General features: G+C 42.4%; 1 protein-coding gene across 4 annotated transcripts in view; it reads left to right on the top strand.

Annotated features, from left to right (window-relative positions):
- Positions 1–27,593, top strand: part of ryr3 (ryanodine receptor 3) — a 106,171-nt gene that overhangs the window by 70,928 nt on the left and 7,650 nt on the right. For 2 of the 4 annotated variants that reach the window (XM_047574441.1, XM_047574442.1), the window contains 49 exons: positions 422–562; positions 1,136–1,299; positions 1,408–1,486; positions 1,606–1,695; positions 1,925–2,068; positions 2,785–2,847; positions 2,958–3,033; positions 3,123–3,246; positions 3,906–4,021; positions 4,111–4,178; positions 4,266–4,387; positions 4,557–4,606; positions 4,692–4,752; positions 4,909–5,147; positions 6,044–6,125; positions 6,659–6,789; positions 6,881–6,999; positions 7,306–7,504; positions 8,858–8,952; positions 9,045–9,190; positions 9,793–9,880; positions 9,982–10,074; positions 11,252–11,419; positions 12,060–12,119; positions 12,211–12,345; positions 13,121–13,233; positions 15,017–15,113; positions 16,135–16,247; positions 16,329–16,380; positions 17,498–17,554; positions 17,639–17,738; positions 18,055–18,134; positions 18,221–18,297; positions 18,399–18,472; positions 20,123–20,137; positions 21,052–21,132; positions 21,212–21,300; positions 21,388–21,516; positions 21,610–21,714; positions 22,435–22,516; positions 22,614–23,899; positions 23,977–24,029; positions 24,114–24,276; positions 24,374–24,460; positions 25,009–25,212; positions 25,332–25,462; positions 26,930–26,972; positions 27,175–27,302; positions 27,525–27,585. In XM_047574441.1, coding sequence (XP_047430397.1) covers positions 422–562; positions 1,136–1,299; positions 1,408–1,486; positions 1,606–1,695; positions 1,925–2,068; positions 2,785–2,847; positions 2,958–3,033; positions 3,123–3,246; positions 3,906–4,021; positions 4,111–4,178; positions 4,266–4,387; positions 4,557–4,606; positions 4,692–4,752; positions 4,909–5,147; positions 6,044–6,125; positions 6,659–6,789; positions 6,881–6,999; positions 7,306–7,504; positions 8,858–8,952; positions 9,045–9,190; positions 9,793–9,880; positions 9,982–10,074; positions 11,252–11,419; positions 12,060–12,119; positions 12,211–12,345; positions 13,121–13,233; positions 15,017–15,113; positions 16,135–16,247; positions 16,329–16,380; positions 17,498–17,554; positions 17,639–17,738; positions 18,055–18,134; positions 18,221–18,297; positions 18,399–18,472; positions 20,123–20,137; positions 21,052–21,132; positions 21,212–21,300; positions 21,388–21,516; positions 21,610–21,714; positions 22,435–22,516; positions 22,614–23,899; positions 23,977–24,029; positions 24,114–24,276; positions 24,374–24,460; positions 25,009–25,212; positions 25,332–25,462; positions 26,930–26,972; positions 27,175–27,302; positions 27,525–27,585 — 6,273 coding nt within the window. The remainder of the gene's footprint in view (positions 1–421; positions 563–1,135; positions 1,300–1,407; positions 1,487–1,605; positions 1,696–1,924; positions 2,069–2,784; positions 2,848–2,957; positions 3,034–3,122; positions 3,247–3,905; positions 4,022–4,110; positions 4,179–4,265; positions 4,388–4,556; positions 4,607–4,691; positions 4,753–4,908; positions 5,148–6,043; positions 6,126–6,658; positions 6,790–6,880; positions 7,000–7,305; positions 7,505–8,857; positions 8,953–9,044; positions 9,191–9,792; positions 9,881–9,981; positions 10,075–11,251; positions 11,420–12,059; positions 12,120–12,210; positions 12,346–13,120; positions 13,234–15,016; positions 15,114–16,134; positions 16,248–16,328; positions 16,381–17,497; positions 17,555–17,638; positions 17,739–18,054; positions 18,135–18,220; positions 18,298–18,398; positions 18,473–20,122; positions 20,138–21,051; positions 21,133–21,211; positions 21,301–21,387; positions 21,517–21,609; positions 21,715–22,434; positions 22,517–22,613; positions 23,900–23,976; positions 24,030–24,113; positions 24,277–24,373; positions 24,461–25,008; positions 25,213–25,331; positions 25,463–26,929; positions 26,973–27,174; positions 27,303–27,524; positions 27,586–27,593) is intronic. The other 2 variants (XM_047574444.1, XM_047574443.1) reach the window with 1 other exon arrangement.

Here is a 27,593-nt window from a genome sequence, read left to right on the forward strand (position 1 = left end):
TAATTTTCTGCTCCCATAACTTTCTCGAATTATCACACTGTGGCATATTTTAACTTTTAATCTAACTTTATTCTCTATGGGTGAATATTGGTTAGATGTATCCAACATGGCGCCCATGAAACACGTGACCAGCTCAGAACCAATCAGCATAGCGGGACAGCTCAGATGGTTCATTCCCTGGTTGGCCAGACTCTCTCTAATAAGCGGCTCTGGGGCAAACACCGCTTGGCTGCCCTCCTGTGACTCGGAGGAGTATTGCACCCAACCATAAATTACTGCTCTTAGTCTCTTTCCCCATTTCTTCAATATGTATTTTAGTCTCTGTGCAACAAAACCTTTAGTTATTACCCCTTATTTTCCCTCACTGGCGTGTGGTAATATTAAATGAATCTAACTCCTTCATTTTCTTGTGTCTCTCCAGCTGCTGACCAACCACTATGAGCAGAACTGGAAGTACTATTGCCTGCCGTCTGGTATGGGCAGCTTCGGGATAGCCTCTGAGGAGGAGCTCCTTCTCACCAAGAAACTCTTCTGGGGAATCTTCGACTCCCTTTCTCACAAGGTATAAACAGACAACCCTGTTGGCGTAAATTATTTAAGAGAAGCTCGCAAGTGTGTGTGCACAGACCGAGAAATTATTCATTCCTTTAGAAATCTGTAATACATCTCAGTGTTTTTGTGTTTTTCTCATTTTCTGTGTCTGAGAATAAATCTGAAGCGTCAGGAGACAAAGGAAAACATTCCTGCCGTCTCTCTCTGTACATCCAGATGTTTGTTATTTGTCTGGTGTCGTTTGCTCGTGATCGTGAAGCTTTTCTCTGTTTTATGAAAATCTGGAGTTTTCAACACTTGCACCCGACTCTCTTATGAGAAAATTCTTGGTAGTCGGAGACAGGAAGGTGAAAGCTGAGTGAAGTGCTTGTGAGCAGTGGAGCTGAAGCGAAGCCAAAACCGATGCATCATTTATCAATCTATGACAAGCCTTTAGTTTGTGCAGACTTGTATATTTTATTCTCTCTTCCTTTTCTCTTCTTCTCGTGGTTTAACTCTGGTCAGTCTGTCATCTAATAGCCAAAGCAGACGTGTCCTTCCAAACCTCCTAACCCATTCTCTGCTGCGTCTTCCTCTTGTGTAGAAGTACGACGCCGAACTTTTCAAAATGGCCAAGGCGTGCCTGTGCGCCATCGCTGGGGCCCTCCCTCCGGACTTTGTGGATTCCAGTTTGGGGACAACGCTGGAGAAGCAGGCATCAGTGGACGCACAGGGCAACTTTGACCCCAAACCCATCAACACTGCCAAGTAAGTGGCCCTGACACGTTAGCGGGCCCACGGATACACACCAAGCTCAATGCAAGTAGAATAAACTGAAATAATCATAAATGTTTAAACACGATCTGCTCTTTCTAGCATCTCCCTTCCTGAAAAACTTGAGTACATTGCCAACAAATATGCCGAGCATTCCCATGATAAGTGGTCCTCAGAGAAGGTTAGCCCCCTCCCCATCTCTTGTTTGTGCATTTGTTTTCATGGCACGTTCCACAGAACGCTAAGGAACGCTAACTTGTGTGGTTTTACGGTGCGACCTGAAACTGTCTGTGGTTGCAGATGTCAGCGGGCTGGAAGCATGGAGACAATCTGGATGAGCAGGCCAAAGCTCATCCACTCCTGAAGCCGTATAAAGCCTTAAGCGAGAAGGTACAATCTGATTTCTCTTTTATGAAACGTGATCATCTTTTACTCGCAGATGGAGATTTTGTCAAACAACTTCTCTCTGAAGTGTTCGCAAAGGAAGAATGAGGATATTAGATTTCATTTTTGACGTGTTTGCAAACTGTCAGGGCAGGTTAGCAATAACTTATACAATAACTAATAATAGCAACTAGTTTGTTGTTTTCTCTGCGTTAAACCTATTTACCTGTTGTAGGAGAGAGAAACGTACCGCTGGCCAGTGAGAGAGTCAATGAAGAGCATGTTGTCTATGGGCTGGAACATTGAGAGGACCAAGGAGGGAGAAGCCCTGTTCCAGCAACGAGAGAGCGAAAAGCAACGAAAGATCTCAGAGTCCCAGGTAACCATTTGATTTACATTACAAACACCTTTCACCTCACTTAGTCGGTGTTCATGTCAGAGACGTTTTGAGCTGGTTGACCAGATTCAGTCTTTGGTATTTGACTGTAGAGATTTACACACGAACACAGAGATGGTTTATAATAGAGGCCTATTAAGATAATGTGCAATAACCCATATTTATACTGATATTGTTCACTTTCTTGTCATATACTTGTACATATTTCGTTTGATATTTACTGGACTCTGGACTCACCGTGTGCAATAATTTCCTGCCATATTCAGTGTTATTATAGAGAAACAACTCAGAACACATGTTCTCTTGTACTTGTACATATTTTTATACATATATTTTTTTTTCTTTTCAAAGCCACGAGAAGTTAGATTCATACAAATTCCACCTACTGCTGTAGAAGCTATTAAAGAGAATTTAATGAGAGATCTTCAGCCCTATTTGCACAGGACTAGGTTAACCCGAGGACCTCTGGTTATTTGTAATAATAGTGGAGGTCCTCCATGATATTAATCCCATCTGAATCAGGCCTTGTCCGTAATTTGTGAAGTCAAAATTACACCGCAAATTACCTACCCTTATTCCTCGTATCACAGAGGTCCTGTGATAATACTAATCCAGTGTGAACCCTGTGAACTCAGATGAATTTATTTCGTGCAATATTCCAATGTGACTGTTCCTTTCTTCCTTCCTTCTTTTTGTAGGGTTCTGGATTCAGCCCTGCTCCTATGGACCTGCATAATGTCCCTTTGTCCAGGGAGTTACAGGTTTGCTTTAGTTTGGCTCTTAATAACAGTCTCCACGTTATCGTCAGCACCGTAAGAGCACGTTCAGAGTTCAGGGCTGATAAAACCCCACGTTTCTCATGTTCCTGCAGGGGATGGTGGAGGTGGTGGCAGAAAACTACCACAACATCTGGGCCAAGAAGAAGAAATCTGAACTCATTGGCAAAGGTGCGCCGTTTAATTCTCGCACGTTTGAAGACACGCCAAGTTGTTGTTGGTTGATTCTGACCACGGTCCTGTCTGATCTAACCCACCAGGAGGAGGGACCCACCCGCTGCTGGTTCCCTATGACACCTTGACTGCTAAGGAGAAGTACAGAGACAGAGAGAAGGCCCAGGAACTCTTCAAGTTCCTGCAGATTAGTGGATACACCGTTACAAGGTTGGCCTCTTCTCACCGTCTTTTAGACTTTAATTGAAATAATTAAGTAAAAAAAAAAAATCGTTTGATACTAGTTACTAAGTTTACATTTTATAACTGACTGAAAGGATGCAAATAATCCATTTAATGAAAGTGTGGCCCAGTCTAAATCCTATATTTTGCTCGATGCCTGTTACTTTTCAGCTAGATAACCCTCCGATACGTTTCCTGCCACTAAATGTAAATGTCAATCAACTGCCTCAGCTCCCTCAGCTTTGTACCCGCCGACCCTGCATCATCTTTCATTGCTACAACTCACTGAATTACATTTAAAATTCACAGTCTCATGTCTCCACACCTCTGTTAGTTTCTTCCTGTGTACCCTCCTCTACACTGTAGTTCACAGGTCTTCAACAAGTACTGCAGGGGGATTGCAAAATCTTTGGTTGATCAAATTTGTTTTATGTATATATATATGTATATATATATTTTGTTTTTAAATTTTCCCCTACAAGTTTAAATTTCTTTAAATACACATTAACATGAATCCAACATATTTTATTAAAGGGGTAAAAGGAGGCGGAAGACGTTATCTTTCAGTCAGCGCTTCGCTCATTCAGCGATGCAGGAGCTGTCTGCTCTAGTTCAAATTCTAATCAGACTTTCTTTTTGTCTCTCAGAGGTCTAAAGGACATGGAGCAGGACTCGTCGTCCATGGAAAAACGCTTTGCCTACAAATTCCTCAAGAGGCTGCTGAAGTACATCGACTCTGCCCAGGAGTTCATTGCTCATCTAGGTTAGTAGTGTGGCGCTTTTTTAAACGCAGACAGTAATGTGAACGTACTCGCTAGCTGACCTTGCTAATCTCCGCCATCTTAAATCCAGAGGCCATGGCCACCAGCGGGAAGACGGACAAATCCCCCCATGACCAGGAAATCAAGTTCTTCGCCAAGGTTGGGAAGAACTTCTTCTTGCATCTGAGCCTCTTATATATACTGCTGTTACGGCTTTTTATTGAGGATTTTGTTTCTCCTCTCCAGGTGCTGCTTCCTCTGATCGATCAGACCTTTAAGAACCACTGCCTCTACTTCCTGTCCACGCCCAGCAAGAACCTGAGCAGCTGTGGTTGTGCCTCAAACAAGGAGAAGGAGATGATCACCAGGTACTGTGTAGAAGCAATGCACCATCACTGTACTGGGTTTCTCTGCATTTTCTTTACTCACATTTACTCAATTTAACAATGTTTCTGTATAACTTCCCTTATTCCTTCCTACTCCTTCGCCTTTTTCTTCTCCTCCTCTTGAATTCTGTCCTTACCTCTTTTTTTCCAGCCTGTTCTGTAAACTGGCAGCTCTTGTCAGACACAGGATTTCTCTCTTTGGTAAGATCGCTTCTGTCTATGTGTGTGTGCTTCTTTGTTTTTTTGAATGCCTTCCAGTACCAGTATGTAAATGTCTCTTTTACAGGAAGTGATTCTGCAATTATGGTGAGCTGTCTGCACATCCTCACTCACTCACTTGACACCAGGTAAGTATATATTGTTTTGTTTTTCTGTGGCAAAGCTCTGTAAAAGAGACATTTATTTCCCTTAAAATATATACATTTATGAAAAGTATGCCTCTGTTTTATGTTTTTTTTTTTTGCATGCACACTAATAATGATCCCGTTTCCTCCTCCTCCCAGAACAGTGATGAAGTCTGGCTCGGAGCTGGTCAAGGCCGGGGTCAGGGCTTTCTTTGAGAACGCGGCCGAGGACCTGGAGAAGTTGCTGGAGATGCTGAAGCTGGGGAAGTTCATGCAGTCCCGCGCCCAGATGAAGAGCGTCACTCAGAGCATCAACTACGTGACCGTGGCTCTGCTGCCCATCCTCACCGCCCTGTTCGACCACATCACGACGTATGAGTTTGGAGTGGACCTGCTTTGTGAGTTTCTGTGGACGTTCCCGTCATTTTCTGCGTTTTGCTTCATTTTCATTGCTCTTTAAAGTAGTAAAAACAAAAAAAAGGAGTAAAACCAACTAGGTCACCAGGGATAATATAATACATACGTCATACATTCATGTTAAGACTTAATATTCCTAATCTCCACAAAACAAATAAGGCCTCTCTTCATTTTATGAATATGAAATCTTCTTCTTCTAGGTTTAAACTATAGAACGTATAAAGACCATTGACTGTACATACTATGCACAAACCCATTGGATTCTGAACCTCGAAAATGAAGCCCAAAGTGGGTGGAGCCCGTGGTCGCCATGTTGGATGAGCTTTACTCATGTCCAAATATGGACATGGGGGTTGTGTTGGGGCGGAGCTAAAGCATATACGCTGTGACATAATGGTGACTACCACACCAACAGTTCCTTGGCAGCTGTTTCATGGGACCACAAGAACTGTAAAAACAAAACAACATTAGTGCAGTCAAACATTTCCTCATAACTGGTGGAGTTAGAAAAAAAACTGAAGTGTGCTCAGGTCATTAACAGTGACTCCACTCTAAATAGCGTCAGTTTGGCCAGAACAAGGAAGCGGAGACACGTTGTCCACATTTACACAGTCTGTGGTTTTTATAAATAATAATTCTTGTCATTTCGACACACTGTAATTACCTGTAATCACTGTCATTAAAGAGAGAGAAAAATTCACAATCTAAAAAAAAACCAGACCTTGCTGTGGTGGTGTATTAAAGCCATGTGAAGTCCAACAAGTGGTGCTTCAGAAACCATCTTTACACGTTCATTATGCGCATAATTCACACTCTCAGCGCGGCATGTTTGCTGTTCTCACTAATGACGCTTTGATGGGTCCTTTCTTTGTTCCAGTGGACGACGTGCAGCTGTCGTGCTACAGGATCCTGACGTGTTTCTACTCTCTGGGAACAGGAAAGAACGTCTTTGTGGAGAGGTGGGGGTTCGAACTCTCCTAAGGCAGCGTGAAATACCGATCAACACAGCGCATTACGTTCGTCACAGTCAATTAGCAAATGGCCCGTTGAGCTCTTTTTCATTAACTCATGCACTCAGGACCTTAGAAATGAATCACCGCTGCTCGTGTACTCCGGTAAAAGGTCGCCTATGATTTGTAAGCCTCCGTCTGCGAGAAATTGCATTTGTGGCAAAGTAATCGATTTGGCTGTTTTATGAAAATCTACTTAAAGTAAACGTGTTGTGAAATGTTTTTCTTGTTAGCTATTATTCCCATGACTGGCTGATGCGTGGTCATTTCTCACTATTAGCTGACTCAAGCTGGCAAATAACCAGAGCTAAATGGACCTCAGCCTTTTTTTTTGCTGTGTGGTCTGAAATGAACTTGGTATCATGTAGAGCTCTCAAACCTAAATATATATTTCCTTGCCAATTTCCAAGTGATTAATGTTGCCTGTCATTTTTTTTTCTTACTTTATATTTTACACTATGAATTTCCGTGTTTGTACTTAGGCATCTGCCAGCTCTGGGGGAGAGCCTGGCAACCCTGGTGGCGGCCATGCCTGTGGCGTTCCTGGAGCCTCAGCTGAACGCCCACAACCCGCGCTCCGTCTTCAACACCAAGACCCCCCGAGAGAGAGCCAGTGAGTGTCCCCCTTTACAATTTAAAATTTGGTCCACCCCATCAGTTTGGGCTATTTTCCTGACTGATGATCTGATGATGGTGTTTTCTAGTCCTGAGCATGCCCGACACCGTGGAGGAGATGTGTCCGGAGATGCCTCGTCTAGACAAGCTGCTCAAAGATGTCAACGACGTCTCCGAGTCCGGTGCTCGCTACAGTGACATGCCACAGGTCTGAAGTGCACATGGGATGTTTTAGTGTAGAGAAAAGAGACACTTGATTGTGTATTAATATGAAACTAAGGTTCATTTTAAGCTTAATATTGTATGATGGGACTATTGTATGTAACTCATTAGTGTTAAAATCAACTGAACCCTTTAATTTGTGCACATAAAAGTAGATGCTACTACTTAAAAGTAGCATAAAACACATTGACCTTTTAAATGAAATGTGGCTTTGGGGTGTTTCTTGGTTTTATAAAGTCACCAACTACTTTCTTTTTTCCCCAAATGTTCTGGGACGCCCTGCCTCCTGCAGGTCATTGAGGTGATCCTCCCTATGCTGTGTAACTACCTGTCCTACTGGTGGGAGAAAGGCCCGGAGAACTCGCCCCCGGATGCCCAGTGCTGCACCATGGTGACCTCTGAACACCTCAGCATCATTCTGGGAAACATCCTCAGGATCCTCAACAACAACCTGGGCATCGACGACGCCCCTTGGATGAAGAGGATCGCAGGTGAGTGTCCACCTCTGCTCCGCTGGGGGAGGTAAGAAATGAGATTGTGCTGGGCTGTTTCTGGGCGCGGAGAGTTAAGGGACGTAAGTAGTTCTTTGGGGAAGTCATTTAGTATTAGAGTTTTCTGCTTTTCTCCACAAACACAGAAACTTAGTTGACCATTTTTTTTTTTACCTTTACAAGGAAGGAGCCCATTTTCAGTAATGGAGGCAGACCAGTGTATTTTTTTTAAATATAGTTCAGTTTTATTTGTATGGCATCAATAACAATCCAAATTGTCTGAAGAAACTCTATGAAATGCAAAGCCTGAAATCGCAACACCAAGCATTAGAGCAATTTTGGCAACTTACATGCAGGTTAAATACATCATGCAGAGACGGGTACATGACACATGGAGATGCATGATACTTGACAGATATAAAGGATGGATGCAGGGTCCCCCTGGCCATGGTTCAGTTTAAGTTTTGACCTTAAAGTAGAGAGGGGTTCTGCATCATCAGCTTACCACAAAACTCAGGCAAGAACTTGGGTTTTTATACAGAAATAGGTCCAGTTTAAACCTCAGACCCCCTCGGTCTGTCCTAAACTTCAAGTCCCACAGATTCACTCTGATCTGGGAAAATCTGCCTTTAGTTTTTGTGCACCAGCAGCATGGAACAATCTCCAAAATCTACTATAAATATACACTCTCATTACTCCTGGACACATTAATACATTGCTCTAAAACCACCTCACCTCGGTGTGCACCTGCTTCATTGAGTTTGTTTTAATCTTTGTGTTGTTGTACCCCAATGATTTTCGAGACTTAAATAAAGAATAATAGTAATAACCCAAACCTTTGGGCTTGTTCCTTTGAAGATGAGTCTGATAGCTGAAGGCTCTGTCTCCTGTTCGACTTTTAAAAACTCTGGGAACCACAATCAACCTTCACTTTAAGAGAGAAGCGTTCTATTAAGTTAATGTGGTACAGCTAAGTGTTTAAAATAGGATGGACCTTTAAGGACCCTTTAATTTGATCAGATGTTTAAATGTAAACTCAAACAGTTACTGAGGCACTTTCTCAGTCTTTAAATCTTTAATCTTTTAGCACTATTCCTTTTATATTTATAGGATAGAGGTAATATTTGTTCCTTGATTTGATTTGGCATCCTGCTGAATTTATTCTTTTGTAATTTATGCATTTATTTACAGTTTGTTCTGTGAGAAGGTTGTTAAAAAAAAACTTGCTAAAACTATTTCCTAATGCGTTGACACAGAGATAACTCTTTCAACTTTCAGTGCAAATCCTTCCAGACACATGTGATTTGTTCTTGGAAGCGTCCAGGGAATAATTTTCCCCGTCTCTTTCTCCAGTCTACTCTCAGCCGATCATCTGCAAAGCTGGAGCAGATCTGCTGAGGTCTCACTTCCTGCCCACACTGGACAAGCTGAGGAAGAAGACGGTGAAGGTGAGAACTTAAAATACCCGGCGTGGCCTGTGGTTAAAGTGGGTTAGTTGCTGGCTCTGATGATGAGCTGCTGAGCTGTCGATGTGGTGCAGGTGGTTTGTGAAGAGGAGCTGCTGAAGGCCGACAGTAAAGGAGACAACCAGGAGGCAGAGCTCCTCATCCTGGACGAGTTCGCCGTGCTCTGCAGGGACCTCTACGCTTTCTACCCCATGCTCATTCGTTACGTGGACAACAACAGGTACTTTATACATACTGACTAATCTAGACTTGTAAACCAGTGGTTCCCAACCTTTTCCAACTCAGTGTTAATTTTAACTTAACTTTTAAGTCTCTCTTGCTGTAACAGGCTAATTAACAAATGATTCATAAATAACAGTATCCTTCAACAAGGGAGAAATGCATTCTCATATATAACAATTTGAGATCCAAACAAATTCCAAATATTAAAAGAAGAAGTACAAGAAATCCATTAATACATACGATTCAATTAAAAACAAATCCGATATGAAGATGATGGAAATTCTGCTCGGGTTTGTCCGGATCAAACTTCAAATTAAGCAAAAATACACTAAATAAAAACTGCTAAACACAACCAAAACCCATATATCAAATGAAATGGTTTCGTGAATCACTGTTGTAAATATTTCCATTGATGTATCTGAAAGATCTGGCCAACACCTTTTTGGCCTATTTTCCAAATGTCCTTCTTCTTATTATTATTATTAAAAGTTTGGGGCATTACTTCACAGTTTGATACTTTGTTTTCAGTCCAGTCCTGCACAGTTGTGACGTGATATTTAATGCACGTCAGCCAAAAATGTCTCTTGTCCCCGTGTCCAGGTCCAGGTGGCTGAAGGAGCCGGACGCAGACTCCACCGAGCTCTTCAGGATGGTGGCTGAGATTTTCATCCTGTGGTGCAAGTCGCACGTAAGCCTCATTCTGCCACGGTAAAAGATGCGCGATGCAACGACACTGCTCCTATTAACACGTTTCTTTTGTTTTGTTGTTTTTTTTTGTCCTGAATGCAGAACTTTAAACGTGAAGAGCAAAACTTTGTGGTTCAGAATGAGATCAACAACTTGGGTTTCTTGACCGGTGAATGCAAGTCAAAGATGTCCAAGGTAAAGATACAGACTCAGGGTGTTGTTCCTGGTTTAATAACTTTTGAATGTTTGTGGAGGAATAACTGAGCTCAGAGAGTTTCTTTCTTTGAGTTTAATCAAGGAGAATTCTGATCCTGCAACCAGAAATGATCAGTTATCTGCTATTGTTCAGATATTTTGTATCTTTTTGATTAAAATGCTCCTCCTACCATCAATATTTCTAGTACAGTCAGTGGAAATCATCGTGTGCCTTCTTTTCTTTTCAAAGTGGACCTCTTCATTCTGGGTGACGTCTTTCCAGATGTAATAAACCGCGGTCATGGATCAGAGCACATCTCAGTCCTCCTCTTTCCTCCTTCACTATGTCAGCAGTTTGAAAAAAGCACAATCTGAGTTTCCCGTCGGGCTCCTTAAGTGCTCCAATCTCACAGGCTCTGCTAGTGTAACTCCTTATATAGGCTTTTTTTTTTCTCCTGACACGTGCTGAACAAGCCAAATATGTAGATGAGAGATGTTTTACAAATCAACCGCATGGGTTCACGCCTCTTAAATTCGCTTCTCCATCAAGGGTTTACGACGTGCGACATTTGCGTCGCGGTGAAGTCGGTCGTATATCCAGATGCTGACGGCGCTCGGCGCAGCCGTCGCTCGGCCGCCCGTCACCGTGGGACCCGCTCACTCATTTGTTGTTTCCCCGAGACAGTTGATTTATTTGCGCTCTCTGGGTTTTTTGACTCGCGGTGCAGAAAACGCTCCCCGAACATAATTAATGTTCTTTACGTTCATCGTTTTTTGTGGAAGCGCTTTGGACCCGTTTCAACTATTTCATCTTAATCAGTGGTTTGAAGGTCAAACCCTCCCGGTCATGAGAAATTGGATTTGGGATTTTATGGCTAAATAAAATAAACTTCAGTTTGTTAAGAAAAGAGCAGCCTGTTAGAGCGCATAAAACTGATTAAAAATGTTTTCAATTATTTAAATTGCTTTGGAAATACAAAAAAAAAAAAAAAAATGCTTACAATCTATTTATATTCTTCTCTAATGGGCTGTAACATTTAAAGATGTGATATACAGCAAAATACAAAACACAATAAACCTTTTAACAAAATAAATAAAAAAAAAAATGGACAAATGAGATTATTTCAACATGTCTGGTTGGAGTTTCTCAGGGAGTGACTCCCGTGTCTGTCTTTAGTCCGGCGGGGACCAGGAGAGGAAACACAAGCGGCGCCGCGGTGAATACTACTCCATTCAAACGTCTCTGATCGTGGCTGCCCTGAAGAAGATGCTTCCCATCGGCCTCAACATGTGCACCCCCGGAGACCAGGAGCTCATCTCTCTGGCCAAGATACGCTACAGTCTGGTGAGTTAAACAAAACGGGGCCTGGTACAACGCTTTTCAGGCCTAGGACCCCCACACTGATGTAGAGATTGAGTAGGGACCCCCTACCTACTGTATGTGTTATATATATTAAACTCGTCCTAGTGCTATTTATGAATATATAGCATTATTATAATTTTGCATTCAATATTAAGCTGTTTAAATAATAAGCAGGTTCAAACATGTGCAGCAGTAAAAGACAGATAAAGAAAATAATTGACTTTATAATTGTGTAGAACCTGACAGAGTCGGGGCGTAATATGCAGCCTCGTGATTGGCTCAGCAGTGATAGGGGCGGGGCCTACTGCGTATAGGAGGGCTAGATTGACAGGTCTAGTGTGGTGCTCTGTGCTGTTGAGACAGCGCCTGTATCGCTGAATGGGTGAAGTGGATATTGTATTTATGCTAATGTGCATTTAAAGAATTTTAAATTTGTGGGGGAAAATTAAAAATAATATACATATAAAATGTTAAATCAACCAAAAACTCCATCTTTGTTTCAGTAGACAGAAAAGACATGTTGAATAGTGGTTGCTTTAAATGTGCACAAACGTTCTGACTATTCACGTTTCACTATCTAGAGATATCTAGGTTTTGATTTTTTCCACGTTTCCTTCCACAGAAAGACACAGACGATGAGGTGAAGGAGCATTTACGTCAGAACCTCCATCTTCAGGACAAGGTAGAATTATATATATTATTATACTGTAAAGCGTCTTTTTTTTTTTTGTGTGTAGTTGTAAGTATTGATCGAGCGTTTTTCTCTGCTACAGTCTGAAGACCCAGCGGTTCAGTGGCAGATGAACCTCTACAAAGATGTGGTGGTGAAGAGTGAGGAACCGGTCAACTCAGAGCACACGGTGGACAGAGTCCAGAGTATCTCAGCTGCAGTTTTCCACCTGGAGCAGGTTCACAAACACTCACATGTGCTCACATAGAAACAATACAGCACAGTAAATAAACTCATCCTGAAAAAACTATTAGCTGGATGTTATTAAGACATAAAACTGGACTGGTAAGATTAATTTACACAATTATACAGCGAAGCTAATTAATCACAGCAGTTTAAGTAAAAAAAAGGCATAAATTAACTCATTGTATATTCAATGTTTGTGGGTGAAAATGAATCAATTTGAATCAATCTTGAATGATTATGGACGATTGCAGTTATGACATTTGCATCTAACATTTATTTCAGTTAATGAGCCTGTTAGTTTCATGATTCATGTCTATTTGGTCTTTAAAAGTCAATAAAAAGTGAAGAGGAGGAAAATGGTTCCCGGAGGCAAAAAAAATAAATCTTTAAATTTCAGTCCAGCAAACAAATGCTTAACTCTGTGTTATTAATGCACATTGTTGCACCTTATTAATCATTTTTATATAATATATATTTAATTATGTGTCTATTTCTTGTAAATTTGTTCAAATTTCATATTTATTTTATTTTAGTAGATTTTTATTTATGTATTTAATTATTATTACTATTGTTTTTATTATTATTATTTTTGACCTGAAAGGTTTTTAAGATTTAGAAAAGCTAGAAATTAAATTTACAAAAAAAAATCTTTTGCCATTTTTACACCAGACTGATAATAGACTAATAAAATGTAAATTAGCTGAACTGCAGACAGTCTGCAAGGCTGCATGAAGAGCTACACACGACATTAAACTCTTACTCCTCAGGTGGAGCAGCCTCTGAGGAACAAGAAGTGTGTGATGCAGAAGCTGCTGTCGAAGCAGCGTAAGCGTGCGGTGGTGGCTTGCTTCCGCATGGCTCCTCTGTACAACCTCCCCAGGTGAGTCTTTCCCGTCTTCCGCCCGCCGCCCTGCTCCATTTTAAACAATCTAACCGTACATTACAAACAAGTCAGTGGCAGTGGCGAGTGGGTCATTATTTATCTTGACTCTCCGCCCGTGTAAACTCCTCATCAACCCTCCCTCCTCCTCTAATGACATTCTCTCCTCTGTGTTGTTTTCTTGCATAACACTGCCCTCACCCTCCCTCAGATACAAAAATAATAATTACTTCCTGAATGGCTATCGGGAGGTTTGGCTCGAAAGGGCGTTCAAAGCCTCCAGCTTTGACCGCCTGTTCTCCCTGCTGACGGTAAAGTGAAACTACGGGGCGAATGCTTCATCTGTTCAACCTTCCACCCCTCCTCCTTGCCCCCCCCCCCCCCCCCCCCCCCTCCCCCCCCCACCAGTCCTCTTCATCCACCAGGCTGTGGACTGATCGCTGCCTCGCAACCGACTCTTCTTCCTGCACTGTTGATTCTGATTGGTCAGCTAGCGTGAGCTCGAGAATTGACTGAGACAAACTTATTCGTAAAAAAGTGGAAAACGCAGTGAAAGCGCTGCGGGCCTCTTGTTTCGTTTCAGGTGAAGCCTGAAGGAAGGAGTGACGAAAGGAAAGAAGATGACAACAGAGAGATAGAAATCTCGACTTTGATTACTTGATTAGCTCGTTTACGACACTATGCAAATATGTTTTTTATGTCATTTTGCCTTCTGCTATTACGAAGATTTGTTTTTCTTCTGCAAAAGGTTGTGCAGTTTTACAACACATCTGTGCTTCTTTGTGAGGGAGAACATGGACTCTAACAACTGTCTAGGTCTTCAAAAGGGGATCTGCGACCCCTAGTGGGTGTGTGGAGGTACTGCAGGGTGGTCGCAAAATCTTTGGTTGATTAGACATTTTTCCACATATATACATTATATATATATATTTTTAAATTTACCCCCACAATTTTAAATCTCTTTAAATTTAGATTAACATGAATCCAACACATTTTAGTAAAGGGATAAACGGAGGCAGAAGACGTTATCTTTCAATCAGCGATACAGGAGCTGTCAATCAAAGCCTCCTGTACACAGTAGGCCCCGCCCCTATCACTGCTGAGCCAATCACGAGGCCGCATATTACACGCCGACTTTGTCAGGTTCCCGCAATTGGCCGAGAGTCTGTTCAGTCACAAAATTAGCAGAAGAGAAGCTAACAGAAGCTAACAGAGCATGATTTATATAGGTGACCCTAGTGTTGCACGTGTTTGAAATAAAAAAAAATAACATTTGAACCTGTGTATTGTTTGAATAGCCAAATATTGAATGTAAAATGATAATGGTGTATATTTATAAGCACTAGGCCGAGTTTAATATAGAACACATGTAGTAGGTAGGGGGTCCCTATTTAATCTCCATCAGTTTTGGGTCCTTGGTTTAAAAAACGTTGAAGACCCCCTGGTCTAATAGATCCACTGATATGTTGGAAAACCGCACATCCTCTCCTAAAGTGTGCATGCTCCTATAATGAATCTCTTTCTGACCTGATGGAAATAACTGAGTTTTTAGAGACCAAACATGACCAGTCAGAAGAGCCAGTGGATCCCACATTGCCTAATCACCACCCTGCCTGAAAAAGCACTTCCTGTAACCCCTTCCTCCTCCTCCTCCTCCTCCTCCTCCTCCCCCCCCTACATCTTTCCTTCCTCACCAGAAACCCGCCCTAATGCCACTGTACCTCCCTCCCTCCCCACTCCCCTTCATTCCTCTCCACCTCCCCTCACCTCCCCCCTCCCCCAGGCATCGCGCTATCAACTTCTTCATCCCGGCCTATCAGAGACTTTGGATAGAGGCAGAGGAGTACTCCTTTGAGGAGAAGCTAGTTCAGGATCTGGCAGTAAGTACTGGGCTCGCCTCGCCCTCCCCCCGCGTGCCCTGCGTTGGCGCCCCCCCGCCAGCCCTGTCTGCCGAATGCTTCTTTAGCGCCGTGCCCGTTGAGCCTTGGGAGCGCGCCCGGGTGGGGACCTCGCCCAAAGCCGCCAGAGGCCCCCGCCCTAGGCGTGCGAAACCCTTCAAACAGAGATCCGTCAGGGGTCAGAGGCTGCATGACCAACTCAGGAGACACAGGGCCAGCTCCGGCGCTCGCATCTCTAGAAAAGCAGGCTTTGCCGTTCTGACAGCAGTGGTAAGGAGGGCCCTTTTCGCTACAGTAGGAGACTGTTACTAGCTGTTGGCTGTCAGATCTGGACCCAAACCCCATCAGTTGTCTTTTCGCTGTACTCTGTAAGTCTGTAGTGTGTGTGAAGGTGGCATTACAGTGTGGCGTCAGTGGCATGCTCGCGTAGTCGTGTGAAGATCACATTTCATGATAGGTATCTGTGCGCAGATGTGCTGCAAATTCATCAAAACAACAACAACAAAAAATATGTATCATTGCTTTAGACGCAACAGCCCCTTTTATCAGATTATTCTTGTGCGAAGACAGTTTTTTCTCTCTGTGTTAGATTAGTTCGGTTAGTTTCTAAAAGATTTGTGTAGTTGTGGTATTTGTCAGGCTCCTTCACCATCAGGATCATTCTTCACGTTCACAGTCATACCACCAAATGGCTTACTGCTCGCATCTGTTTGCTGTTAACATGCATGTTTCTCAGAACTTGTTTCCGACACCGTCCACATCCACTCTTTAACGTCCTCATCCTGTCCTCTCCACGGACCACCGGGCCAAAAACTCATCTGCATGCCGGTGCTAGGTGAATGTTAATGACTCATTGTGCTGTTTACGACAAATGGTGTCATGTGAAGATAAAAATAAATAAATAAATAAATAAATGCTGATGAGTTAAAGCTGCTGTGGGATGAATGTTAAGCAGATGAGTTTTGGGCAAAGCTAACTTTTTGGTTTCTCTGGACTCCTGCAGAAAACCCCAATGAAGATTGTGGACGAGGAGGAAGAGGAGGTGGCTGAGGTGCAGCCCGACCCCCTCCATCAACTAATCCTCCACTTCAGCCACAACGCTCTGACGGAGAGAAGGTGAGACGACGAAATGACAAAACATGACAGCCTTTTACATGTGGAATATGTTAATTATATCTCTTATTTCTCTTTTTCCAGTTTCTTGGAAGTTGATCCTTTGTATATTGCGTATGCAGACATGATGGCAAAGGTAATCTTCTTCACCCATTATGAATATATACCATATTTCCCCTAATAGTGGCCAGTATTCAGTTAATAGCCGGGTCTCTAATAATGGCCAGGGATCAGCCTCAAATACATAGATGTAGTAACACACATGTACCACAGGTGGCAGTAGCTACATTTGAAGTGACACATGAACACAGATTTTCAACATAACGCTGTAAACACCAGAGATTTAGCAGCATGGCGCTAACAAGAAAATCTTGAAGGTTTTGATATTTGCAGAGCAAAATACAAGAGAGGAAGCTGCGAAACGCTTTAATATTGACCGGTGAAGAATAAGTTGTTCTGACACCGTTACTCTCTGGTAGCTACTCTCTGACCATTTAAGTTTGATACATACTTCATGTGTGTACGGTCCAGTTTAAAAAAAAAAATAATTTGTCGAATAATTGACCCGTTTATTTTAGCTCAAACTGATAAAATCGTGCCGTAAGTGTTAATTAACCTCCTGAGACCCAAGCATTTGTTTATAATGCATCTTAATTTCTTTAAAATAAGATTAAGATCTTTAGGTATTTGAGAGTAGTAGGTCCTAAGAAATATAAATAAATAAAAATAAGAGTTTTTCAAAGAAATTGTGTGGACACAGGGATTATTTCAGTGTATATTACAATATAAGTCACCAATGTGTCCCAAATTTTAAACTGGAAACGGTGAAGTCCCAATGTCCTCAAACGAGTACTTGTTAATTTGGTAAATTTCATGTCATATCAAACTAGAAAAGTTAATAAGCATAAATAAACAAGTGTATTTACCCTTTGCTAACAAGACAAAAGTGTCTCCTTTTGAGGACAACAGGTCCAAATGAAGTAGAATAAGCTGCAAACCTAAAACGCAATGTCCCCATATGAGGACGCCGGGCCTAAAGTGAAAAAGAAAAAAAAAATAGAGTAAATGGTGTGAAAACTAGGGAATTACAATAAAAAGCCTCACTCTAATAAAAGCCTGCCTCCAGAAATATCTGGGTATTCTGGGCGGTTGAGTAAATAAAGGCCCCGGCCACTATTAGAGGAAATACGGTAGTTCTAGTAAATATTTTTTTTAAATGCAATGTTTTGAGTCATGCCTGCTTGTGTTCTCAGAGCTGTGCAGAAGATGAGGAAGAAGAAGAGGAAGAAGAAAAAGAGAAGACATTTGAGGTACCCTGTTGCTTCATAGCGACGGACTTTTAAATTGTTTCCTTTTCGTTGGTTGCCGTATTACGTGTGTCCGTTGCTCTTCAGGAAAAGGAGATGGAAAAGCAGAAGATCCTGTATCAGCAGGCGAGGCTGCATGCCCGCGGGGCCGCCGAAATGGTGCTGCAGATGATCAGCGCCAGTAAAGGTAATAAGGATCCGGTGATTTAGAGCCGCTTCCAACGCAGCAGTAAAAGCAGTCAAGAGGTGCTCTGCTCAACTCTTTCAGGGATATTTAAAGGGAATTATACTCCTTTTAACCTTTACAATCGTTTACAGACACTTAAAGCTGACAGGTAACAGTGGTCAGACATATCTAAAACCATGAGTTTGAGTTTCCTTGACGATATTTCACCAAATAGTCTGACACAAACGCTTTTTCTCTTGGTTTATATGTTTTTTTCTATCACTTAAAGGTTCTTTATTGTATCAAGGCTTTCAGCTTTTTCCGTTTCCGTCTCCAGGTCGTCTGGGCTCCATGGTGACCTGCACCCTCAAACTGGGCATCTCCATCCTAAATGGAGGCAATGTGCATGTTCAGCAGGTGAGTTCATTCTGCTTTAAAACGTGCATGTATAATGCACAGGGATGATTTAATTTTTTTATTAATCTCCACTTCTCTCGTCGCAGAAAATGCTTGATTACTTGAAAGAAAAAAGAGATGCAGGCTTTTTCAAGAGTCTCTCAGGACTGATGCAGTCTTGCAGGTAGGCACCGTGACGTTATCCTCACCAGGAAAACAACTAAATGTGAAAAACAAATCGATAGCCGGTGCTCAGATTTGACTTTTTTGAGTTTCCTCTGCTAGCGTCCTGGACTTGAATGCATTTGAGAGGCAGAACAAAGCAGAAGGACTTGGCATGGTGACAGAGGAAGGTTCAAGTAAGTGAAGTCTTATTAGATTCTGTCATTTTTTGTTTTTATTTATTTATTTATTTTTTTACTCTCAAAGTTCAATAGATTCCCCGAACCGGATTACAAAACAGCACATACTATAATCCCCCCCCCCCCCCCCCCCCCCTACCAATCAAATGCTGAACCATGACGACGTTCAATGCTCGTTCCTAATTAGTAGTTTCTGTATGTATGGCCTTTGAAACAATCAAAATTTCATTGCTGTCAATGTAAATTTTGATCAAAACAGATAGTTTGTTGCTTGTGCTGTAGTCTTCAAGTAGAAATCGTCAGTGTGGTGTCTTTAACGTGTATTTTTTGCAGTAGACAAAGGAGTAAGTGGTGCTAAATCGTGCTTTCTGACTTTCTGGCAGCAATTTTTTAGGCGAAATCAAGGTTATTTACGTTAGGGGTGGGCGTGTCAATCTAAATGTCGATAGTAACGATAACGAGGCTGGAAATTGGTATCGGATCGATACTAGTGTGGTGAGATCGATTTCTTTGTTTCAGTTCCTCTTCTATACGTCCAGTAAATCTTCATCCACACATGTAGTAAAAGGTGGATATGGGCAGAGTTTGATACTTCTTAGTATCACAGCAGAATCACACAGCTGCCACTGATGCTGTTAACTTGTTTTATATTGTAATTAATTAATAAAAAACAGATTTGTTTTGCCTAAAATATTTGTCTGGTGTTTTATCATAATCGTAATCAGCTAACTAAAGGCAAAATTACAAAATCATTATTATTATAATGATCAGAATATTTCAAGTAGACAAAGTATCGGTATCGGGCGATACTAGCCCTGTATTTGCTTGGTATCGGATCGATACCAAAATTCCCAGTATCGCCCACCCCTGATTTACGTAATCAGTAAAGATGTAATAGTGAATTACGAGATTCATTAGCGATTAGCACCAGTCTTTAGCAGAATACTGGAGATCTTTACGGACTCAGGAGCTCAACCTGAACGTGGCGACAGGAGGAGCACGGGGTAGAGGAGGGTTGGGAATGTAGAGGAGCGCAGTAAAAGGTTGACAGGAACGATTGGCTGATTGAGACTAAACGGCTAAACTGAAAACGTCTGTAGTCGCCTGATTAGAGACGCAGGAAGGAGGAGAGAGTTGTGAATGAGTGAGACTAATCGTAGTCTTTTTTATGCGCTTCATAAAATATTCAGTCTTAACAGGACATGGTCCAGCATTAAAACAAAGCCTCTCATCCCTCTCTAACTTTCAGCACCTTTCACTTAATGCTTTTCACATCAAACTACGTCAGTCTTCTCATCATTCAGGCCTCCGCTAAACATTTCCACCGAGTTCTGTGTTTAACAATCCACTGTTACTACTCGTGTCTCTCTGTTAATGTAATGATTTCTTATTTGGTGCTCATCTTGTTAAGACGCAGCCTAGACTAGAACAAACAGACCTGAGACTTTTCTTTTTTTACCCTCGTCTGAAAAAACAAATTTCTTTTTAACTGCATGTCTGTGTTTTTCCACTCCTAGCTGATATATTCATATTTCTTCGTACTGTAACTCAATGTCCTCTCTTTTTGCTTATGTCTTCGTGTATTGTTTGTCTCCTTCTTGTCATTTGTTTTAAAAAAAAAAAAAAAAAAAAAACCATCGATGGCAGTCCACACTGATCGGGGTAAATAGCAAATTTAGATCATGCTGATATGGCTATGCTCCCACCCTGAATGTCGCCTCCATATCTGTGGCCATACTCCCCGCTTCACTTTATTTATCACCCTCCCCTGGATTTTCTGTAGGGACACAATGTGCATGCATGAATTACAAAGAGCTCCAGAATCCATTGCCTGACATTTTGTGTGATACTTGTTCCCATTCCCTTCATGTTAACATCTACTAACGCAAATCCTATTACTGATGCTGAAATATGTCATCGTAAGGCTATCAGCGCCACCTTTCCAGGGGGGTTTGACTGAAGGTCTGTGGACTCTTCCGCAGCCTAAGCAAAGCTTTGTCTTGCTTTGGACTTGGGGCCTATTTCACAAAGCTGGTCATGATACATACGTCTAACTTTCACATGACTTTTTTTGTCGTCTGCACTCATAAACGTACTCTGCTCATTTTGTATAGCTCTCTTGACTGGACTATGTGGTGACTTACGTGACCACATCTCTCTGCTGCTTTTTTTTTTTTTTTTTTTTTTCCGTAACGATGAACCCATCGTCGGGCCCAAACCACCAGGCCTGCATGTGAAAGTTATCAGGCTTCCTCCAGCTTATGGAAATGTCCTGTTGTTTCACTGTTGTGTTAATATGAGAGCATTTTTACCTCCCCCCCGCCTCCCCCTAAAAAAAAATTAAAAAATAATAAAAAGCACTTTGGATTCAGCTTTGAACCTGCAATCTAAAGGTCCCGATCTCCTCAGATACTTTGAACATGAAACCTGTCCTGCTTGCCTCATGTTAGTTGCTTTTGGGGGTGGGGGGGGGGAGTTTCACACATTGTTACACCTCCTTGTGTTTTGAGCGAATAAGGACTTTCCTGTTGGGGCTCACCTGTGTTCACCAAAATATATTTTTTTTTACCCCCAAGGCTCCAAGGTGCTACAGAACGACGAGTTTACCAAAGATCTTTTCCGGTTTTTGCAACTTCTATGCGAGGGGCACAATGGAGGTAGGTGCGCTTATTGAAGTCACGCATTGTTATCAAAAAATAGGGGTGGACGAGGTGACGTTATATCCTTTTCTGTCAGATTTCCAGAATTTCCTGAGAACCCAGACTGGAAACACAACCACAGTCAACATCATTATCAGCACAGTAGACTATCTTCTCCGTCTCCAGGTGGCTGCCCCCCGTTTCTTAATCGTCACCGTTTTCTAATTCCCTGTTAAATTTAACCACTTAACCGATGGGAATCCTCCTCTTTAGGAATCAATCAGTGACTTCTACTGGTACTACTCCGGAAAAGACGTCATTGATGAAACTGGAAAGGTGAACTTCTCCAAAGCTTTGTCTGTGGCCAAGCAGATATTCAACTCACTCACTGAGTACATTCAGGTAACGAGCCTGGTTCATTTTCTCAAATACATTATGATTCGTGTTTCTATTTGTTTGTTTTTTAATTATTGTTTTCATCCTTCTTTCCTACAGGGCCCGTGTATCGGGAACCAGCAGAGTTTAGCTCACAGCAGACTGTGGGATGCAGTGGTGGGATTCTTGCATGTATTTGCAAACATGCAGATGAAGCTCTCTCAGGTACGTATAAAAAATAAATGCATTTAGATTTAGTTTTACTTTGAAAATTCTGTCTGTTACTTCCTCATTTGAAGTTGCATGCTGTCTAAACTTTTATCAGGGATTTTGTGGGTAATAATTTACTGATAGTAGAATCTGCCAAATCCATATACACTGATCCGGCATAACATTATGACCTGTTATGTATGTCTCCCTTAACAATAATAATAATAATGAATTGGCTTTATATAGCACCTCATCATAGACACTCAGAGCGCTTTACAATTAATTGCATTATTCATTCGCTTGCAAATACCGTGAACTACCTCAGTAGTCACAGACAGAAACATGACTGCCAATATCTATCACCAACATTGCTCACTTACAGTCATACACCACTAGAGTTCACACTGGGGCCTTTGGATCTTATGGATTGAGGGGAGTGGCCAAGGTGTGTCATTGCTATGGGGTGGTGGTGCCTGGTCTGGTCTAGGTGGGTGGTACTACATGTCTAAATGTCTAAACATTCACATGAATGAATCCCGGAAGAACATTTAACTGTCACTACGTGGTCACTGTTATTTACTTCTCCTGTCAGTGGTCATAAACTTATGGCTGATTGGTGTATTCTCTTACGTTCGTACATATATTCATCAGGATGAAAATAAATGTGTTATAAACAACTTGGAGCTCTTATCTGAGAAAAACTCAGAACAAAAGCAGTTTTTAATCTCCTTGTAGGATTCCAGTCAGATTGAGCTGTTGAAGGAGCTGATGGATTTACAGAAGGACATGGTTGTCATGTTGCTGTCTCTGCTCGAGGGTAAGAGCCTGAAGAAAAGGTTTAAAATTTGACCCAAATATTCAGATTAAGTTCGCGTACCGTTTTAGTAGATGATTGTTTTTGTATGTGATTAAAGGTAATGTCGTGAATGGAACGATCGGAAAGCAGATGGTTGACACCCTGATGGAGTCTTCCAGCAATGTTGAGATGATCCTCAAGTTCTTCGACATGTTCCTCAAGTTGAAGGATCTCACAACCTCCGACAGCTTCAAGGAGTACGACCCCGAGTTTAAGGGCATCATTTCTAAGAAGGAGTTCCAGAAGTCCATGGAGAACCAGAAGCAGTACAGCCAGTCGGAGATCGAGTTCCTGCTCTCGTGCGCGGAGGCCGACGAGAACGACATGTTCAATTACAAGGAGTTCGTGGAGCGGTTCCACGAGCCGGCCAAAGACATCGGCTTCAACGTGGCGGTGCTGCTCACCAACCTGTCCGAGCACATGCCCCACGACTCCCGACTCGCCACCTTCTTGGACCTGGCCGAAAGCGTGCTCAGCTACTTCGAGCCTTACCTGGGGCGCATTGAAATCATGGGCAGCGCCAAACGGATCGAGAGGGTCTACTTTGAGATCAGCGAGTCGAGCCGCGAGCAGTGGGAGAAGCCGCAGGTCAAGGAGTCCAAGCGTCAGTTCATCTTCGACGTGGTCAACGAGGGCGGCGAGAGCGAGAAGATGGAGATGTTCGTCAACTTCTGCGAGGACACCATCTTTGAGATGCAGCTGGCCTCGCAGATCTCCGAGCCGGACGTGGTCGAGCAGCCCGAGGAGGAGGAGCAGGAGGACGGACACAGCATCCTGGAGGAGCTGTCCGCAGAGGAAGAGGCCGCTCTGGAGTCGCCCTCCGCCTTCACCACCGCCTGCCGCTCGGTCAAGAAGAAGATTGCGCACGTCCGCGATATGTTTTCCCTCAAAAACGTGCGCAAGCAGTTCAAGAAGGTGAAGAAACTGAGCATCAAGGAGATAATCACCGGCTTCTTCTCCTTCTTCTGGATGCTCTTCATCGGCTTCTTCAAGGGCATCTACGGCCTCATCTTCGGGTTCTTCCACCTCATCTGGTCCTCCATGTTTGGCGGCGGGCTAGTCGAGGGAGCCAAGAACATGAAGGTGACGGACATCCTCGGGAACATGCCGGACCCGACCCAGTTCGGTATCCACGGAGACGTGATAGAAGGGGAGAAGGTGGAGGCCATAGAGTCGACGGGAAGCTTGGACAAAGCCATGGCTCCGGCGGGCGACGTCGCCGAGGTCGACATGATGTTGGAGATGCTGTCGATGCCCAAAAGAGAAGGAGGGAAACACGTGGAGCCTGGCCTGGGTGACGTTTCCGAGCTGAGCGCCGAGTCCTCCGCCACCGACCAAAAGAAGGTGCGTAGTCATGAAAATGACTTTAAATTATCACTTTCACGTCCAGTCTCATGAAGATGCGTTTTCACGTGTTGCAGAAAGCCGCCGCCAAGCCTGCGGAAACCCCTGAGAGCGAACCGGAGAAAGCAGAGTAAGTAGATGAATTAAGACGGAAACCCAAAATAGTACAGAATAAAATGATCAGTTTAGTAAAAAACAAATGTGACTGATGCAGCACTGAGAAACGGGAGAAGGAGGATACACCAAAGGAGGAGGCGGCTAAGGAGCCGGTGGCTGAGGAGAAGCCCAAGACCAAATCGAGTCAGCCCAAAGAGGCTGCGCCTGCTTTCATGTCCAGTGTCTTTGCTGTTCTGGACGTCTATAAAAACAAGATGCTGGTGCGCTGCCACAGTATTCCACATTTATTTTTATCTCGTGTAACACGGTACAGCTGCAGTTGTTCTCACTGCTAATCGATATGTTATTTTCCTACAGAACTACCTGGCTCGTAACTTCTACAACCTCCGTTTCCTGGCTCTGTTTGTGTGCTTTGCCATCAACTTCATTCTGCTCTTCTACAAGGTAGAACAAAAAACAAAACTCTGACTGTAAAGCAAGTTTCAACAGGGGGTCTGTGCAGAGGGGGGGTCACAAAATCTTTGGTTGATTAGACATTTTTATGTATTTCTTTTAAATTTCCCCAACTCGAAAAAAAATTGGATTTCTTTAAATGCACATTAACAAGAATCTAACATATTTTAGTGAATGGATAAAGGATAGTTTAATATTGAATACAAAATGATAATAATAATATGTATTTCTAAACAGCATTAGACCGAGTTTAACGTAGAAAATATAGTAGGTAGGGGGTCCTTGGCCTGAAAGACGTTGAAGTAATTCAAACGTGCATGAAGTTGGCCTAAATAAAAGTCAAACGCAGCCAACATGTTTAATTTAATTAAATTAATTTAAATTTAAATTATATATATCCCCATAGTCCATGAACTATCCTTGAAGCATGTAATAGAACTTGAAGGACGAAAAAAAATTACTAAAACACAAATTTGACGTAAATGGAGCCAAATGTTGATTGTTATGTGTCGTATTTACCGTATGTAATTTCTCTTCAGGTCACCGGTGAAGCTGAAGAAGACGCCGACGATGAAAACCAGTGGGGCGGAGATGAGGAGGAGGACGACGAGAACACGCTCTTTGACATGGACGAGTTCGTGCTTCAGGAGAGCACCGGCTACATGGCGCCGACGCTGCGCTTCCTGGCGATATTCCACACCGTCATCTCCCTCCTCTGTGTGGTCGGCTACTACTGTCTGAAGGTGGGTGAGGAGGGAGGGAGGGGAGTGGAGGGAGGGGGGTGATGCCTGTGAATCTCTCAATAACTCTTGATGATGCAGCTGTTTAAGCTCAGTTGCCCGTGTCACTGTTTGGCTTTTAGGTTCCTCTGGTGGTTTTCAAGAGGGAGAAGGAGATCGCCAGGAAGCTGGAGTTTGACGGTCTGTACATCACCGAGCAGCCGTCTGACGACGACATCAAAGGACAGTGGGATCGACTCGTCATTAACACCCCGTGAGTCTCTGGCATCGTTCTCACTGCAAACTACAACATTTGGATTATTCTGGATCATTGAGATTTATTTCCCTACCTGCACAGTTCATCCAACATAACTGTCTCTTCATGCTCTTTGTTCCAAAGTGTAAATATCATTAAAAATATATGTATTTATTTAAAACACTAATGCGATAGTTAATTAGTAGTGAAGTGACGGAAAGGTAGTAAACTGTTTTAATTGCTAATTTATCATTTTAAGTTTTGTCTTTGTCAGTTTCGGCTTCTCGACCGTGTTGGAATTTAAAATCTCTCCATCTCATGTCATGAAGAACTGAATCGCTCGATTGGATAAAAGATTAATTTGGAAGAAATTAGTGTTTTCTCTTTGAATAGTTGACGTTTCAATTAATAAATATGGGCATTCAGAATAATTGGGCTTTTCCAAAACGTGAGCAGCCGACACCATAGAAGCTCATGCTGGAGTTGAAGTGTGTGTTTTGAAATCACTGCAACGCACAAAAGAGAGAAGACGACTGGCAAACGACCAAAAATCTATGTCACAGTATTTTTCAAAATTCTGACGTATCGCGGTATTTTTTGTATTTTTCATGTATTATCACGTATTCACAACATTTTCTACTGGTTGAGAGAGGAATTAATGCAGTCGATTGACTAAAAATTGACTATTTTACTGTGTAAATATTAAATTATTAATAATCACACATTAGTAGTGAAACAGGTTTGCATGGCCCCGTGTTAGGACTGCGTTTTGATGTGGAAATCGGAAAAAAAATAAAAATGTTATCAGGATGAAATGAAGAAACAGGAACAAATACAGTTTAATTCATTTTAAACATATTTATTCATATTTAAACATGTTTAAACTGCTTTTTTTGTAATGTCAACTGATTACCGTAATAACCGTAGTCTGCGCGCAACTTTTTTTTTTCTCATTCGTAAAAAGGTAAAATTGAGGACATTTTCAGGGACAGCTTTAGCCAGGGGACAGGTCTTCCAAAACGGGGACTGTCCCCAGAAATCAGGGACGTCTGGTCAAGTAAAAAAACAAAAAACAACTGACATGACACTTAGTTTTTTGGAGCTTTCCATCTTCACTACACCTCACAGTGACACACACCATGCGTGTTTAGAAGCGCTACGTTGAACATGGTCCAGTCTGAAACAGCGTCTTGTCCCAAGTGCTGTGTAATCAAATGCCAGTATGTTACAAATGTATTATATTAAAAGAGAGACGTGTTTGAAGAAATGCATCTTTGGACAAATGGCAGCTGTTGTGTCGCTGTAACTTCTAGTTATATTTCTGGAAATTACACATCAGGCTACAGCGCAAACCCAACGCACAGTTACAACTGAACATGTAGAATCATTAGCTGCCTCATTTTACTGTAGTAGTTATCAGATATTTGAAAGAATCTTTAGGCTTCATTATTAGTTTCATCACTATTTATTCACCGTCTATTACAGGTCCTTCCCGAGCAACTACTGGGACAAGTTTATCAAGCGTAAGGTAGGTGTGACTACGTTTAAGTTTGGTATTTTTCGGTTGATTCCTATGGACAAACCTGATTTTCCTCAAGTCATATCAGAGTTAAACATCTTAACAAATGTCATGAGATCTGAGTCCACGTCCTCTGTGGTCTCAGACACTTTCCTTCCCGTAGCTTTGTGTTTAATTAACGAACGGTGTCCCCGCTGTGCTCCCTCTGTAGGTGATCAACAAGTACGGCGACATGTACGGGGCCGAGCGCATCGCCGAGCTCCTCGGCCTCGACAAGAGCGCTCTGGACTTCGACCCCACGGTGGAGACGGTGGAGAAGGAGGCGTCCCTGCTGTCCTGGTGAGAGCAGCGTAGACACTAAACGCAGCTAATGTCTGCCATGATGATGATGATGATGAAATAGAGAGCAGGTGGAAAAATGTTTGAGTCACCGGTTCTGATAAACAAATTAAACAAATCAGTTGTTTTGAGGAGTTAAATTTATCCGGCTAGATTTGAATATCACGTGTGTTTCTGTTGTCGATGACGCTCACAAAAAACATTTTGTCTCCTCGTCGACAGGTTCAGCTCCATCGACACAAAGTACCACATCTGGAAAATGGGCGTGGTGTTGACTGACAACGTGAGTTT

This window comes from Mugil cephalus, chromosome 21, assembly GCF_022458985.1.
Source record: "Mugil cephalus isolate CIBA_MC_2020 chromosome 21, CIBA_Mcephalus_1.1, whole genome shotgun sequence".
Taxonomy (NCBI): domain Eukaryota; kingdom Metazoa; phylum Chordata; class Actinopteri; order Mugiliformes; family Mugilidae; genus Mugil; species Mugil cephalus.